Consider the following 16,632-nt stretch of genomic DNA (forward strand, 5'->3'; position numbering starts at 1 on the left):
TACAAGTGAGATTAAATGAGCATGTGTCTAATATCCTTAAGGGATTTCCTAAACACTCCGTGTCCAAACACTACGCTTTGGTTCATGACAAAAATCCCAAAAATACATTATTTTTAGGGATAGACAAATTTGTACCTCATTGGAGGGGTGATCCCCTTGTTAGAGGCATCTCTAAATTACAGATGACCTGGATTCATCGAGCCAAAACGCATGTGCCCTTTGGACTCAATGTTGATGTCGAAGTAAATGCCTTTATAGACAATGCTTAATCTAGTGTTAATATACAATTCTTATTTTCTCTTATTTATTTCTCTTCTTTTTAACATTGAATTTTTAATTGATTTTATATTAGGACAACATCAACTATGGCAGATTGGCATAATGGGAATACCAACCAGCAGGTTCCATACCAATATTACGTCTGGTCTCTATCCCCTAACTACTTTAGTCATTTGGGAATATCTAATTGCCATTTAAAAGTTCATATATAAGGCGGGAAGTTTGATATTTCAAATTAATTCATCCCATGTAATAATGGCCTTTAGTTGATGCCATCTTGCTAGTATTGATGCTGTCTTGCTAGTATTGTGTACATTGGATTATACGATAGTCCTTTTTGCCTTTATCCACTAGATGGTGCTATTGCTGATCCATGTATGTGCCGATGATTATTGTCATTGTATTTACAAAAATTTTTTTCTGTTTTCATATTTATGTGCAAAGTTAATATGGGGTCAGCGTGGCAGTTTCTTATAGTTTCTGTCCTGCACATACTATGCTGGTAAATTAAGCCCTGATCTCGGTGTGCGATTATTCATAGCTCCGGTTCCCTCTTCTAAGATGGCGGAGCGGTCCTCACCGACTTCCGGGTACCCAGCCCAACCTTCTCGCTTAAGTAGATGGCGTCAGTACGCCGTCCGCACCTTTGAAAACGTCATCTGTGACGAAACATCGTAAGGACATGGCGTACTGATGTCATCTGATTGCGACTAAGGTGTGCGGACGAGCGGAGTCGTCCGGCCGGTGGCTATTATCTAGGCTCTCCATTTCCTGGTTTATTGTAAGTGTTATTCGCATTATTTAAATAAATTTTAAAGTGGTTTTATGCTTTGGGAGTCTTTCTCTCTTTATGGTGGTGAATACCCTGGTTTTCTCTGGAGTCATCCGGGCTAGATTATACTGCAGGTCAAGTGTCTCTATCCAGGACGTCTGATATATCTACAGGCTTGTTTATCAACCAAATGTGGTAAGAGGCGACCCCTACTGGTGTAGGTTGGCACTGATTCTTAAGTGGTACACTGGATTGTTTTGGTACACTTTGGCTTGTTCATTTATTTTACATGGTAAGAGGCGAATTCAGCTGGTGGAGGTTCAGCACGCAATACTTACATGATTATTTCCATTCACTTTGGCTTTTATCTTATTTCTGCATGGTAAGAGGCGATTCCAGCTGGTGAAGGATACACTTTATTGTTATATGCGATAGCCCTTATTTCATATTGGTAAGGGGTATATATCACATGTCCTAATGCATGGGATTTTTCTTTATTCTTATAATAATTGATTTGTGAACATTCACACTGGTGGAGGTTATACACAAAAATTTTACGCCAATTACTGAATGATCACTATGGTGTTTCAGTCACTATAAATCGTTTGTGTTGGGTTTTACGCTATTGCGTTTTTCATTTAATTTCATGATTCAACGACCACTGAATCATCATGAGCATACCGGTTCTGATCTTCCATCAAGGGGACAAGATTAACTATAGAGAACCTGCATTTTATTTTACCTTATCTGGTAAGCATACATCCATAAGGAGCCTGGTCCGGAAATTGAGTTTTTACCTATTGATGGACTTTTATGGACTTTACATCTCCATTACTCATTAATAGCGCGACTTGTTTTAGAACTCTCTACCACAAGAGGTGGTTTCGGCGGGAAGTATGGTGGCTTTCAAAAGACTCTTAGACGTACATCTCAAGGATCAGAACATTCAGGGGTATGTGAGATGATTACAGCTACACACACCTGCACAGGTTGAACTGGATGGACTATTGTCTTTATTCAACCTCATCTACTATGAAAGAGGGACTTTGTTCCAAATCAGGGACAGTCCCTCGAAATCAGGGACAGTTGGGAGCTATGGAAATACAGGGCAATACAAAAAAATGCAGGACTCTTTCCCATAGCTCCAACTCTCCCTTATTTGTAAGCAAATCCCCCTGTTCTTCTTACCTTCCCAGTTGACCCTCGTTTTGATCTGGTCTGTAGGCTTCTATAAAACATGTACTTTTTAACTACTAGAAGTGTTAGGGCCCTTTCACAACGAATGCAGTTGGATGCCTTTTGAACTGCAATCCAACTGCATAGACAGTCTAAAATCAAGGTAATCCTATGGCCATAGTTCACATCATTGCAGTGCAGTTCAGCGCAGTTAAAATAGCAGAGCATGCTGCATTTTTCTGCACTGCAAATGCAGGTAACGTGCTACAAATGTGCTTCAAATTCACTGCACCGCACCCCTTTAAGCCAAGAAAGCCAAGCCAAAAAACATATTAAAAAATGCACTGCAGACGCAGTGCTAAACGCAGCACAAAACGCATGTAAGCGCCCATCAAGCGAACAGCAAGTACGCAGGAAGCAGTGCAGTCAAAAACATGTGCAATTTCTGGTGTGAATGGGCCCTTGTACTACATCAAGGACCCCCCTCCCCTCAGACCTGAGCAATTTGAAGTGCATTGTCGGAGGAGCTTCAACACTTTGTTGAAACACAGATTTCCATGTTATTCTATTGTGCCTGTTCACATATAAACAATGTGCTGTTGATCAACACTCAAAAAAAAGTACAGGAGCTTGTTTGAAGTATGATTGCAAATCTTTGGCCCCAATAGACTTCAACAGCAAAGCCTGAAAAATGCATGGAACGTGTTTTTTGAATGATTTCACAACCATCTTCTCCTCCTCATTACTAGCTTTCCATTGGCTAAAACAAAAACCTCCTAAAAGAAAAAAATGATGACAGTTTCAAAGACTGCCGCAACCAGAAATATACACTGAAAATCCAAGCCCAAACCAACTATCTGTGAACTCTCCTGGTCTTGGGTTTTTTGCTTATATCTCCAGTCTGTGGAAACAGTATGTCTTTTTTTCTTATGAGTTGTTCTGAAACTTAGTTTGCTGGAGATTTCAGGTAAAAATTGGTGGGTTAGTAAGCCCAATTTTAAGGTTCTGTGTTTAAAACCTGAAAATGAAAAGCACAAAAAACCCGACAGAAGAGGCCAATGCTCAATTGTGAATGAAGTCTAAACCTTACATCTTACTTCTAAATTGAATTTGATATTTTAAAAAGCAGACCAATAGTACTGAAAAAAACATTTGTGGGTTAACCTCTTGCCGATCGCCCACCGTAGTATTACTGAGGCAGGGCAGCTCAACTGCGCAAAATCACGTAGTACTACGTGATTTCATGCACAAAGCTGTGTTTAGACACAGCGGGAGGCGGGCCACGGGAGGAGCGGCGGAGATTGCTGCCGGCCTCCCCCGATCGTCAGATAAACTGACAGAAGACGCCTCTGCCTATGTAAACAAAGCAGGCGAACCTTCTGTCACACAGGCAGGGAGAGATCAGGAGTTTCAGCTAAGCTAAAACCCCGATCTCTGTGCCTGTCACAGAACCCTTCCCATACACAGTCAGTAAGCATTTTTAGGCACACATTAACCCCTTTGATCACCTACAGTGTTAACCCCTTCCCTGCCAGTGTCCTTTATACAGTAACAGTGAATAATATTTAGCACTGATTACTGTATTAATGTCACTGGTCCCCAAAAAGTGTCAAAAATGGCAGTTAGGGGCCCGATCTGTCTGCCGCAATGTCGCAGTCCCGCTAAAAAACGCTGATCGCCGCCTTTACTAATAAAAACAAAAAAATGTATAAAAATTCCAAAAATCTATCCCGTAGTTTGTAAACGCTAAAACTTGTGCGCAAACCAATTAAAATACGCTTTTTGGGATTTGTTTTACCAAAAATATGTAGCAGAATACAAATTGGCCTAAACTGATAAAAAAAAATAGATTTTTAAAAATTTTTTATTGGGAATGTTTTATAGCAGAAAGTAAAAAATATGGCGTTTTTTTCAAAATTGACGCTCTTTTTTTGTTTATAGCGCAAAATCTAAAAACCGCAAAGGTGATCAAATACCACCAAAAGAAAGCTCTATTTGTGGGGAAAAAAAAGAACATTAATTGTATTTGAGTACACCGTCGCACGACCGCGCAATTTTTTGTTTAAGTAACGCAGTGCCGAATCGCAAAAAATGGCCTGGTCATTAGTGGGGTAAAACCTTCCGGCGCTGAAGCTGTTAGTCAGTTTTTGCATATTTGCAATTCATGTTCCTCATAAGTGGGGGGCACAGCAGGGGTGTGCCCTTTGCCTAGTTCTAGTAAATGCCCTCCTCCCCAGCACTGATCATCCTCTGTGTGCACTATAAGTTTCCCCCTGCTGCCCAGGCACACCTGTGTACCCCCACCCTCGCATGCACTGGCCTCCCCCCACTCCTTCCCACTGGCAGCTGCCAGCACACAGTAGGATCCTTCAGGATGAAGAGTGGGGGAAGAGTCAGGTAAATATGTCGCATTTACCAGCTCCTTCCTTAATGAACACAATGAGTGATTGGTACCGATCACTCACTGTGTTCATTTGTAACTGCAGCAAAGAAAACTGTGTTTTTTTTTTTTTTTGGGGGGGGTGGGGCTGTTAGGATGGCTGTATGGGGCCCTGTGATTTCTATGAGCAGCCCTGACTGGTCCTACTGGAACATTGTTTTTTCTTATGCCTATCCATTTTACCTGTGTAAGAGAATGCGGCATGATAATGCAGCCAGACATTGACAGAAATGACTATGTAGTCAGAGACCTGCTGTATTCCCAAGCACTATCCACCTCCCCATCCCTGAAAACAATGCAAAAAATGTATATTGATATTTTCAGGGCACATTGCCACATATAAACAATTGTACATCTGCAGCATTTGTCAGCTTAAAAACTTATCTCAACATAATGTACTGGCATTTTATTTTTTCAAGGAATGTTTACAAGTGTTATTAAGAAGAGTGTGGCACGTACCAGTCTTGAATATTGACTTGTCACTGGGTAAGCTGCAGCCTGTGTTATTTACGGCCATAACCCAGACACTGTAACATTTATCCGGCTCAAGGTCCTCCAAGATGCAAAAACTTTCCTTCACCGTGACCCTGTATTCCTCCAACAGCCCTGCGGTAAGAAAATGTCCCAAAAGACACTATAAGCATCATTGCTAGTAATATGGAGTCATACATCATGGGCGACATAACTGCAAACCTGAGACAATATAAAGAACAGTACAGACACAGCCTTGGAAGTTACTTCAGTATTAAATTGAATTTATAATGACTTGTATGGACACAATCCATCTTGTTTTTCTGCTCTGTGAATCCCAATCTTATGTTCCGAGGTTCCTGGCCAGACAGCCTTCTTCTCGATAGGGAAATGCAGTAGGCTTGGGGCCTATCATAGCCAGATAGTTGACTCGCGTTTATTGAGTTAAACAGAGGTCATGCATTATCACCATTCATCACAGCAGTAAATGTTAGGGTGCTGCCACAGAGGTGGTCTAATTTTTATTAGATATAAAGGTTGAAGGAGTGTTCCTCTGTCATGAGGGAATTATGTAGACTGACATTGCTGACACTGATTTAAAGTACACATGTCCTGGGTCTGTGACTTAAAGTGTTAAAGCCAGGTACAGCCAAGAATCTAGTATTTTCATAAGTTTCCCAGTAATGGCAACCCCCATAATTTTATCATGCTGCGTACTTTAAAGAAGCATAAGATTCTGGATATTGGGAGGTTGTTATTTATGTAACGCTCACTCGTTTGTCCCACTTGTGTAGTAGCAGCCATGCACCCAGTAACAATCACACTTTTGGCTCAATGAATAGTCTAGGGATATCTTTTTTTATGCTTTATTGAAAGTTGAACTTGGATAGGGTGCAGGGAGATTGTGGGATATTCCTGTAACACTATGTGAAAACATGAGAATACTTCTCACTTTCTCACATTTCTTAATACAGTCCCTCCAGCAGCAACTAAAAGACAGAGGGACATATAGACACCATAGGAAACGTCCCATTTTAAGCAAGCTCTAGCACTGATGCACAAGGGATAGAAACAGTGCAGCAGTCACTTGGATCCGGCACATAGGTCTGTACTCACAAATGTTCCTGGATACTGGGATGCCTCTGTCCAGTATCAGCCAAATATTTCTTGTGAACTCTCCAGACCACATCCTCAGTGAAAATCCCTCAATCATTAGCAGCAAGATCCAGTAAAACAGGTCCTCCAGCTCTGGCTGAGCTGGAATCTTAATGAGCACTTGTGAACTTCAGCTGTACTACCCAGAAGGGCAGCAGCCCTTCAGACTGGAAACTTCTCATCCTGGACAAGAACCCTGGTGCTCCAATCCTCAGACTATTTATGCACACCCCAGCCACCTACTGGGCCTCCTCCCCCAGGGATTGGCCGAGACCACATATATATTCAGGCTGGGGGTTTGCCGCTCCCAGAATCCTCTAGAAAGTGGGAAGAAGCAGTTGGGCCTACAGCCAGTGAAACTCAGAACAGAAATAAATCACATACACTGCTCCACTGCCTGCAGAGGAGCAAAAAGAAAAAAAAACAACTAAATGTACCTGACATTTCTAGCAACCTGTCTAGGAGGGTGCTACATTTAATAACAAATTCATTGTAAATCGGCCTCAGCATCAACATATAGCATGTAAATATAAGAATACCTAGATTAACCTTTGGTTCATGTAATGATGAAGAATATGCATACTTACAACTAGCAGAAGAGGCAAAAATGGATTTTTGTAAAATCTTACCGTAAAATCCTTTTCTCTTAGCTCATTGACAGACGTAGTCCTCGGTGATACAGCACCTTCGGGTTATGTTGCCTCCACAGGAGTAGGACTAGACAGGAAATAAAATGCTCTGGCCACACCCTAGGGGCAGTCCCCGAGGGTATATCCTCTCTCTCTCTGCCACAGCAAATCAGTTATGTCACAAAAGCAGTGTTTAGAGAATTTAACCCAACCCAACTCCAAAACAGAGGGGCGGGTACTACGTCTGTCAATGAGCTAAGAGAAAAGGATTTTACGGTAAGATTTTACAAAAATCCATTTTTCTCTATCGCTCATTGACAGACGTAGTCCTCGGTGATACAGCACCTTCGGGACGTCCCAGAGCAGTATCACAAATGAGGGGTGGGAAAATGGAAATCAAATCCAAATCTAGAAGGCCCAACCGGTGCCAACTAGAAGTTTACAATGCTCATCCTTAATGATAAGACTCAACAAAAAAATTTTCAAACAGAAAAAAACCCTCGAGGTAGACCACCGGTCTCCTCAAATTGCGGCCTACAAAACCTTGCGGCCAAATGAGGCATCCGCCGATGCCATGACATCAATTTTATAAAACTTTGTAAAGGTATGTACCGACGACCAGGTGGCCGCCTTACATACCTGGACCACTGACGCCTGATGGCGAAAGGCCCAGGAAGTACTAAGCGCTCGAGTGGAGTGCGCCCTAACAGGGAACGGAGGACTCTGACCCGTAATAGAATAAGCCTGTACCACCGTCTGTCTAATCCATTTGGCAATAGTCGCAGCAGATGCAGGCAACCCCTTTCTGGGGCCATCCGTGATCACAAAAAGTGAATCCGTCTTACGGAACGATTCCGTAGCCTTCAGGTATACCCTGATTGCCCGAACCACATCCAAGGAATGCAACGCATGTTCCCGATGATGATTGGGCTGAGGACACAAGGAAGGTAGTACAATATCTTCATTCAGATGAAAATCTGAAACCACCTTAGGAAGAAAGGATGGCTTAGGATGGAGTACTACCTTATCCCTATGAATCACCAAGTATGGGGACTGGCATGATAAAGCAGCCAGTTCTGACACCCTGCGTGCAGAAGTGATAGCCACCAAGAAGGCCACCTTCTGGGATAAAGTAAGCAAGGGAATCTCCCTGATGTTTTCAAAAGGAGGTTTCTGTAGAACCGACAAAACCAAATTAAGATCCCAGGGCGGTAAGGGCGCGCGGACTGGTGGAGCCAGGTGCCGCACCCCCTGGATGAAATTCCGCACCAAGGACTTGGTAGCTAAAGGTTTCTGAAAGAAGATTGCTAATGCTGAAACTTGACCCTTGATGGTGCTCAAGGCTAGCTTCTGCTCAACCCCTTTTTGCAAAAAGGCCAATATTCGAGTCACCGAATAGGTACGTGGAGGAAATCCTAAAGATTCGCACCACGCGATATAAGTCTTCCATGTGTGATAATAGACCTTGCTGGAAGTCGCTTTCCTTGCTTTAATAAGAGTAGGAATGACTGAAGCTGACAACCCTCTGTCCTTCAGTACTTGGGTCTCAATGGCCAGGCCATTAAAACCAGCGACTGTAAAGCACAATGGTAGATTGGTCCTCGAGACCGCAGATACTCCCTGAGACGCAGTTCCCACGGAACGTCCGCGACTAGCAAGTCCAAGTCGGCCAGGCCGGCTTGACGAGGCCAGCCTAGAATTTCTAGGACCACTGGCACTGACGGGATCTGAACCAGGCGTCCCTAGAGCTATCTGGCCCCGACCATCCGACAAAGTCTGGTCGTTTTCTGTTCCCACACATTTATCCGACACCTAATTCCTATCAGGAACGGTGATCTCTCCTGGTTGAATCTCAGGGACCGAAGTCACCCGGCTAGAGGCTTCTTGGTCTGTCTGGTCAACCAGATCCGATTCCTGTGGGGAATTGAGACTAATCTTAGGAAAAGGTAAAGGAAAAGATCTGTTCAGGGAACGGTGACTACCGCTCCCTGTAGTACTTAAATGTTGGAAGGGAAGAATCGCACCGGTAGTAGTAGTCGATGCTCGATCTAATGTCCTGAATACCGGTGAAAACGTCCCCCCACCCTCAACCCGGGTGGGGGCGCACCTTCAGGCTGTGTAATCCTTTGCTTCGGGTTTGGCTGAGTCGGTCCTCTGTTTGTCCGACCAGCCTTTCTTGAACCCTCCTGGAGGAGTCTTGCCTTTCCCGCTTGTTCCAGCCGGGCGTGCGAACCCTTTATGGGCGGTAAAGAAAGGTCCTCGCTTGTTGCGAGGTCCCTTAGCTTTAGCAGCCTGTGGCAAGAAAGTGCTCTTGCCCCCAGTGGCATTTTAATAATTTCATCTAGGGTGGCCCCAAATAGGCGATTCCCCTGAAAGGGGAGATTCGTCAAGGTCTTTTTGGAACCTAGGTCAGCTGACCAGCATTTTAACCACAGCACACGTCTGATGATTACCGCTGACAAAGATGCATGCCCTAATAGGGGGGTAGCATCCAAGGCTGCGTCACAGACAAACTGTAGCCCTTGTATAATCTGTTCCATCAAATCAGATGTTCCCTGGGGGATATCTTTTCCCCTTAGGTCTTGGCGTACCAATCTCGCCCATTCCGTTAGTGTCTGGGAAACTAGACCAATAACAATTACTGGTCTAAATGCTGACCCTATCAGGGAGAAGATAGTGCGGGACTCCGCTTCCATCTTTCGATCCACCGGATCCTTAAAGGACGAAGTGTACTCCACTGGGATAACCGTGGCTTTATTCAGCCTGGAAATAGGTGGATCCACCACTGGTGGTACCGTCCATTTCTTAATGAGGGATTCCTCAAACGGATAGCGTCTAGCAATACGCTTGGAAATAGTAAAGGTACACTTAGAATGCTCCCATTCTCCTTTAATTTTATTACCAAAACACTTGGGTACAGGAAAAACCTTCACCGTTTTGATGGGCTTGTTAGTACCAAAGGGAATCTCTGTTTCAGTTGCCTCTGCCGGTAAAACCTCAAGTCTTAAGGTTTCCCGCACCGCCACAACTAGTGCGTCCACCAATGCTTCTTCCTGAATTATGGCGGAAGAATGAACGTCCTCCTCACTGTCTGAGGGAGCTTTACCTGAGATAACAGCCCTTGCAGAGGGACCTGCAGCTGCAGTGACCATCTCTGAATCTGAGTCAGAGGTGTCAGATAATATAGGGGTAGGCGGGGGTCGCTTTCTTGACCCCCGTCCCTGACAGGCCGCCTCCACCCGAGCCACCATAGACTCCAAAACTGCTGTAAATGCATCCATACTCTGTGCACCGGCGGGTCCCGTGGCCCCCTCGAGGGAAATAGGTGGGGGTACTTGTGTGGCAGGGTCCATGATTATTCCAGTAACTACCCGGAAAATACAATCCAAACTTAAATAAAAAACTTTTTTTTTTTTTTTTTTTTCCAGACCCCCAGCGCCACAAAAGCCCCTCAGTGTTACCTGCTAGGGATCCCTATCGATCGAGAGAGAGAGAGAGATAGACCCCCAGGCTCACCACTTGATGCTCAGAGTTCACTGCAACAGGTTACAGCACTGTCTTCACAAACAGGAAGTCTTTTGGCTGGCTGCCCAGGAAGAAAGGAGGCGGCTCCGCCCCTCTGCACGCCTTCCGGTGCCTCCCCTAGCTCCACGAGGTGTTTGGGTCACCTCAAACATGGCCGCCCCCATGCTGGAGACACGAGGCTACGCCAAAATGGCGGCCTCGTGCGATCTAGCAAACAATGGCGGCGGTTGTACCGAATAGCGGCGTGACTGCAGAGCATCACAATACCTTCTCTACATGGGGATTTAGCCTGGTCGGCGGTACCGGACCCTGGCGGACCGCATGGCCGTCGGAAGGCCTGCTATTGCTGGAGACTTGACTTGGAAAGCAGTCTACATGTCCGTGGCTTCTGACTGGTAGGATACTATATTATCACAGTAAGATTCCCATACTGCCACTGATTACAATCTTTTAACATATTTACAATTAGATTGTCAGCTCCCAAACCAAGCCTCCTGGCTTTTTGCACATAAAAATCACACTCAAAGTAGGGGGATCTGTGCCATGTTATAGGATAGAGGGGAACTCATCCTTACCATACAGAGAGGGGCCCGCGTTCACCACAAGACCCGTCAGGGGAAAGGGGGAACATACTACTCACCATACCGGAACCAGGCGGGCACCAACTCCTGACAGTACCCCTCTCCACCGGGGCGGGAGGGCTGTCGACCAATACGGACGCCGTGACTCATGGTCCTTGGCGTTTCAGCGAGACGTTTAATTCGCAGGGTCAGTCCCTCCAGTGGGACTATGTCGCGGCCGACCCAGCGCGGAGCTATGGCCTGCACGCGCTCGTAGGCTGAACTGGGGTGACCACCGGATCTCAACATCCAGCCCGTCGCCCAGTTCAGCTTTCTTGCTTGAAGATCTCACAGGAACACTGGAGAAAAAAAGCTGTCTAAAAAATCTTTTTAAGAAAAAAATCCTGCCAGGACCGAAGATCCCAGCAAGGTATCTAGGTCCTTACTCCTGACTAGACAGAAAAAAACTGATTTGCTGTGGCAGAGAGAGAGAGGATATACCCTCGGGGACTGCCCCTAGGGTGTGGCCAGAGCATTTTATTTCCTGTCTAGTCCTACTCCTGTGGAGGCAACAAAACCCGAAGGTGCTGTATCACCGAGGACTACGTCTGTCAATGAGCGATAGAGAAAATATAATTTTAAAAGGCAGTTTAGGTCTGAATACAACAAGTGAGCATAGGTCCTATGTATGAAAGTAAAACTATCATTGTCTGCGTTGCTCCTCAGCACCAGTTAGCGTCTCATGTTCTCTTTTAATCTGCGCTAGCTTTAGGAAATGATAAAGTTGACCGGTGGCTATGAGGAAACACAAACAGTTCTTCACATGCTTTCAGACATGAGGCCAAATGGTATTAAGGCACTAAACTCATAAGCGTTGTTTAAAGTACAAGTGAACTTTTGCTAATAAGTACACCAACCTGAAACCCTAGATTGGGCTGGAGCCTGTAGGCCCATAACTTTTGGCACCGACAGGAAATCCCTTTTATTAGGATCACCTCAACATTTTGGTTTTTTGGTCCTTACCAGCTTAGCAAATTTTAATTGTGCAAAAAAGTTTATTTGAGATAAAAAAAGAAATGTATGGTCAATAATGTTACCCCTATTCAAGTTAACTACCATGGTGTGTTGTGTTTTGATCCAACCTCATTCCTCTTTAATAGTTCTCACATCTGTACAATGAGCCCTCATAGACTTGCTTAGACTAATTTAATGTTAGGAGATGTTAGGGAGACCGCTTTAAATGCTCAAAAAAAAAAAAAAAAGCCAAAGTTCAGTGCAGACCACAGCTATGTTCTTGAAGTTTGTAAGCAACCAGGTTGTGGGGTATAGTTTACTGAAGTTAGGCGGCTGGGGAAGGTCAGTTCGTGTCCTTTTTAGTAAATACATACTTGTCCTGTAACCATCAATTGTAAATACTAGCCTTATCATGATATGCTTTACCAAGCTTTTACAAACCATTTAAAATGCTTCAAACAGCTTTCTCAAAGCCCTCATAAATAGTGTTGAGCGAACACGGACTGTATTATTCGTGTTCGTACCGAATAATTGGATTTTTTTTACCCGAACACGGACACGGACACTTTACTGTATGTTCGGGTAAAAATCCGTGTTCGGTCGTTTTATTTCCGGGTTTTGCATGCTTTGGCGCTCTTTTCATGGCGGGCTTTCAACAGCCAATCAACAATCGTTTAACTGGTGTGCCTTAAGCCATCCCAGCCATGCCTGCAAATGTCTTAGTAGCTGTGATTGGCCGTCTGAAGCATGTGACCAAGTCTTTATAAGTTCGAGGCAGCCGCCGCAGCAGCGTCATTCTGCTGCTTAGCTAAGGGACAGAGCACACATCAATGTGCTGGCTGCTGATTAGGGAAAGATAGGCAGGAAAAAACCATTTGTGTCCGGATAGAATTGAGGGACAGGTCGGAGTGTTTAGGCAGGGCGAGTTGTAGGCATTTTAGGGATAGAGTCTGCTGAATTATAGGGTCAGTGTCTTCTACAAACTACAATCGATATTGCTGTGTGGGGGGTGGGGTGAATCTGCACTCAATCCTGATCTACGATCTCTTCTCAATCCTGTTAGGGACAGAGTCTGCTGAATTTTAGGGAAACTGTGTTCTACAAACTACAATCGATATTGCTGTGTGGTGTGGGATTGGAGATAGGCAGGTGTCAGTGATCCACATCCATTTTTCTGTGTGTGAGCTGCAGTGAACACAATCTTTTTGGGCTGCAGTGAACACAATCTTTTTGGGCTGCAGTGAACACAATCTTTTTGGGCTGCAGTGAACACAATCTTTTTGGGGTGCAGTGAACAAAATCTTTTTGGGGTGCAGTGAACACAATCCTTTTTGGTGTGCAGTGAACACAATCTTTGTGGGGTGCAGTGAACAAAATCCTTTGTGGGGTGCAGTGAACACAATCTTTTTGGGGTGCAGTGAACAAAATCCTTTTTGGGGTGCAGTGAACAACATCCTTTTTGGGGTGCAGTGAACACAATCTTTTTGGGGTGCAGTGAACAAAATCCTTTGTGGGGTGCAGTGAACACAATCTTTTTGGGGTGCAGTGAACACAATCTTTTTGGGGTGGAGTGAACAACATCCTTTTTGGGGTGCAGTGAACAAAATCCTTTTTGGGGTGCAGTGAACAAAATCATTTTTGGGGTGCAGTGAACACAATCTTTTTGGGGTGCAGTGAACACAATCTTTGTGGGGTGCAGTGAACACAATCTTTTTGGGGTGGAGTGAACAACATCCTTTTTGGGGTGCAGTGAACAACATCCTTTTTGGGGTGCAGTGAACACAATCTTTTTGGGGTGCAGTGAACACAATCTTTGTGGGGTACAGTGAACAGAATCTTTGTGGGGTGCAGTGAACACAATCTTTGGGGGGTACAGTGAACACAATCTTTTTGGGGTGCAGTGAACACAATCTTTGTGGGGTGCAGTGAACACAATCTTTTTGGGGTGGAGTGAACAAAATCATTTTTGGGGTGCAGTGAACAACATCCTTTTTGGGGTGCAGTGATCAAAATCCTTTTTGGGGTGCAGTGAACACAATCTTTTTGGGGTGCAGTGAACAAAATCCTTTGTGGGGTGCAGTGAACAGAATCTGTGTGGGGTGCAGTGAACACAATCTTTGGGGGGGTACAGTGAACACAATCTTTTTGGGGTGCAGTGAACACAATCTTTGTGGGGTACAGTGAACAGAATCTTTGTGGGGTGCAGTGAACACAATCTTTGGGGGGTACAGTGAACACAATCTTTTTGGGGTGCAGTGAACACAATCTTTGGGGGGTACAGTGAACACAATCTTTTTGGGGTGCAGTGAACACAATCTTTGTGGGGTGCAGTGAACACAATCTTTGGGGGGGTACAGTGAACACAATCTTTTTGGGGTGCAGTGAACAACATCCTTTTAGGGTGCAGTGAACACAATCTTTGTGGGGTGCAGTGAACAACATCCTTTTAGGGTGCAGTGAACACAATCTTTGTGGGGTACAGTGAACAGAATCTTTGTGGGGTGCAGTGAACACAATCTTTGGGGGGTACAGTGAACACAATCTTTGTGAGGTGCAGTGAACACAATCTTTGTGGGGTGCAGTGAACACAATCATTGTGGGGTGCAGTGAACTCAATCTTTGTGGGGTACAGTGAACACAATCTCATACTTCTGAAGATTTGAGGGTGCTGCCTGTTCCATACTCCCCCTACTCCTCATCTAGCCTTTTAGGGGTACAAACAATAGTAATTGGGGCCTAGTGTGGTTGTGTACGTCTGATATACATACACTTTTTTTGGATCATATTTTCTATTCCGCTATTTAATCAAAAACCTTTGGGGATCAGTTAAATTGGGGGATAGTCTGTGTTGGTACGTGTGAGAGAGATCCACCTTTCCAAGTTGTTGGGGTTCATCTCATACTTCTGAAGGTTTGAGGGTGCTGCCTGTTCCATACTCCCCCTACTCCTAGCCTTTTAGGGGTACAAACAATAGTAATTGGGGCCTAGTGTGGTTGTGTACGTGTGATATACATACACTTTTTTTGGATCATATTTTCTATTCCGCTATTTAATCAAAAACCTTTGGGGATCAGTTAAATTGGGGGATAGTCTGTGTTGGTACGTGTGAGAGAGATCCACCTTTCCAAGTTGTTGGGGTTCATCTCATACTTCTGAAGGTTTGAGGGTGCTGCCTGTTCCATACCCCCCCTACTCCTCATCTAGCCTTTTAGGGGTACAAACAATAGTAATTGGGGCCTAGTGTGGTTGTGTACGTGTGATATACATACACTTTTTTTGGATCATATTTTCTATTCCGCTATTTAATCAAAAACCTTTGGGGATCAGTTAAATTGGGGGATAGTCTGTGTTGGTACGTGTGAGAGAGATCCACCTTTCCAAGTTGTTGGGGTTCATCTCATACTTCTGAAGGTTTGAGGGTGCTGCCTGTTCCATACTCCCCCTACTCCTCATCTAGCCTTTTAGGGGTACAAACAATAGTAATTGGGGCCCAGTGTGGTTGTGTACGTGTGATATACATACACTTTTTTTGGATCATATTTTCTATTCCGCTATTTAATCAAAAACCTTTGGGGATCAGTTAAATTGGGGGATAGTCTGTGTTGGTACGTGTGAGAGAGATCCACCTTTCCAAGTTGTTGGGGTTCATCTCATACTTCTGAAGGTTTGAGGGTGCTGCCTGTTCCATACTCCCCCCTACTCCTCATCTAGCCTTTTAGGGGTACAAACAATAGTAATTGGGGCCCAGTGTGGTTGTGTACGTGTGATATACATACACTTTTTTTGGATCATATTTTCTATTCCGCTATTTAATCAAAAACCTTTGGGGATCAGTTAAATTGGGGGATAGTCTGTGTTGGTACGTGTGAGAGAGATCCACCTTTCCAAGTTGTTGGGGTTCATCTCATACTTCTGAAGGTTTGAGGGTGCTGCCTGTTCCATACCCCCCCTACTCCTCATCTAGCCTTTTAGGGGTACAAACAATAGTAATTGGGGCCTAGTGTGGTTGTGTACGTGTGATATACATACACTTTTTTTGGATCATATTTTCTATTCCGCTATTTAATCAAAAACCTTTGGGGATCAGTTAAATTGGGGGATAGTCTGTGTTGGTACGTGTGAGAGAGATCCACCTTTCCAAGTTGTTGGGGTTCATCTCATACTTCTGAAGGTTTGAGGGTGCTGCCTGTTCCATACCCCCCCTACTCCTCATCTAGCCTTTTAGGGGTACAAACAATAGTAATTGGGGCCTAGTGTGGTTGTGTACGTGTGATATACATACACTTTTTTTGGATCATATTTTCTATTCCGCTATTTAATCAAAAACCTTTGGGGATCAGTTAAATTGGGGGATAGTCTGTGTTGGTACGTGTGAGAGAGATCCACCTTTCCAAGTTGTTGGGGTTCATCTCATACTTCTGAAGGTTTGAGGGTGCTGCCTGTTCCATACTCCCCCTACTCCTCATCTAGCCTTTTAGGGGTACAAACAATAGTAATTGGGGCCCAGTGTGGTTGTGTACGTGTGATATACATACACTTTTTTGGATCTTATTTTCTATTCCGCTATTTAATCAAAAACCTTTGGGGATCAGTTAAATTGGGGGATAGTCT

General features: G+C 44.4%; 1 protein-coding gene across 1 annotated transcript in view; it reads right to left on the reverse strand.

The window, feature by feature from the left end:
- CMYA5 (cardiomyopathy associated 5) overlaps positions 1-16,632 on the reverse strand; it is a 125,856-nt gene that overhangs the window by 37,019 nt on the left and 72,205 nt on the right. The window contains exon 9 of the mRNA XM_082268514.1: positions 5,127-5,273. Within this exon, the coding sequence (XP_082124640.1) occupies positions 5,127-5,273 (147 nt within the window). The remainder of the gene's footprint in view (positions 1-5,126; positions 5,274-16,632) is intronic.

This window comes from Pelophylax lessonae, assembly GCF_965119305.1.
Source record: "Pelophylax lessonae genome assembly, chromosome: 1".
Classification (NCBI taxonomy): Eukaryota; Metazoa; Chordata; class Amphibia; order Anura; family Ranidae; genus Pelophylax; species Pelophylax lessonae.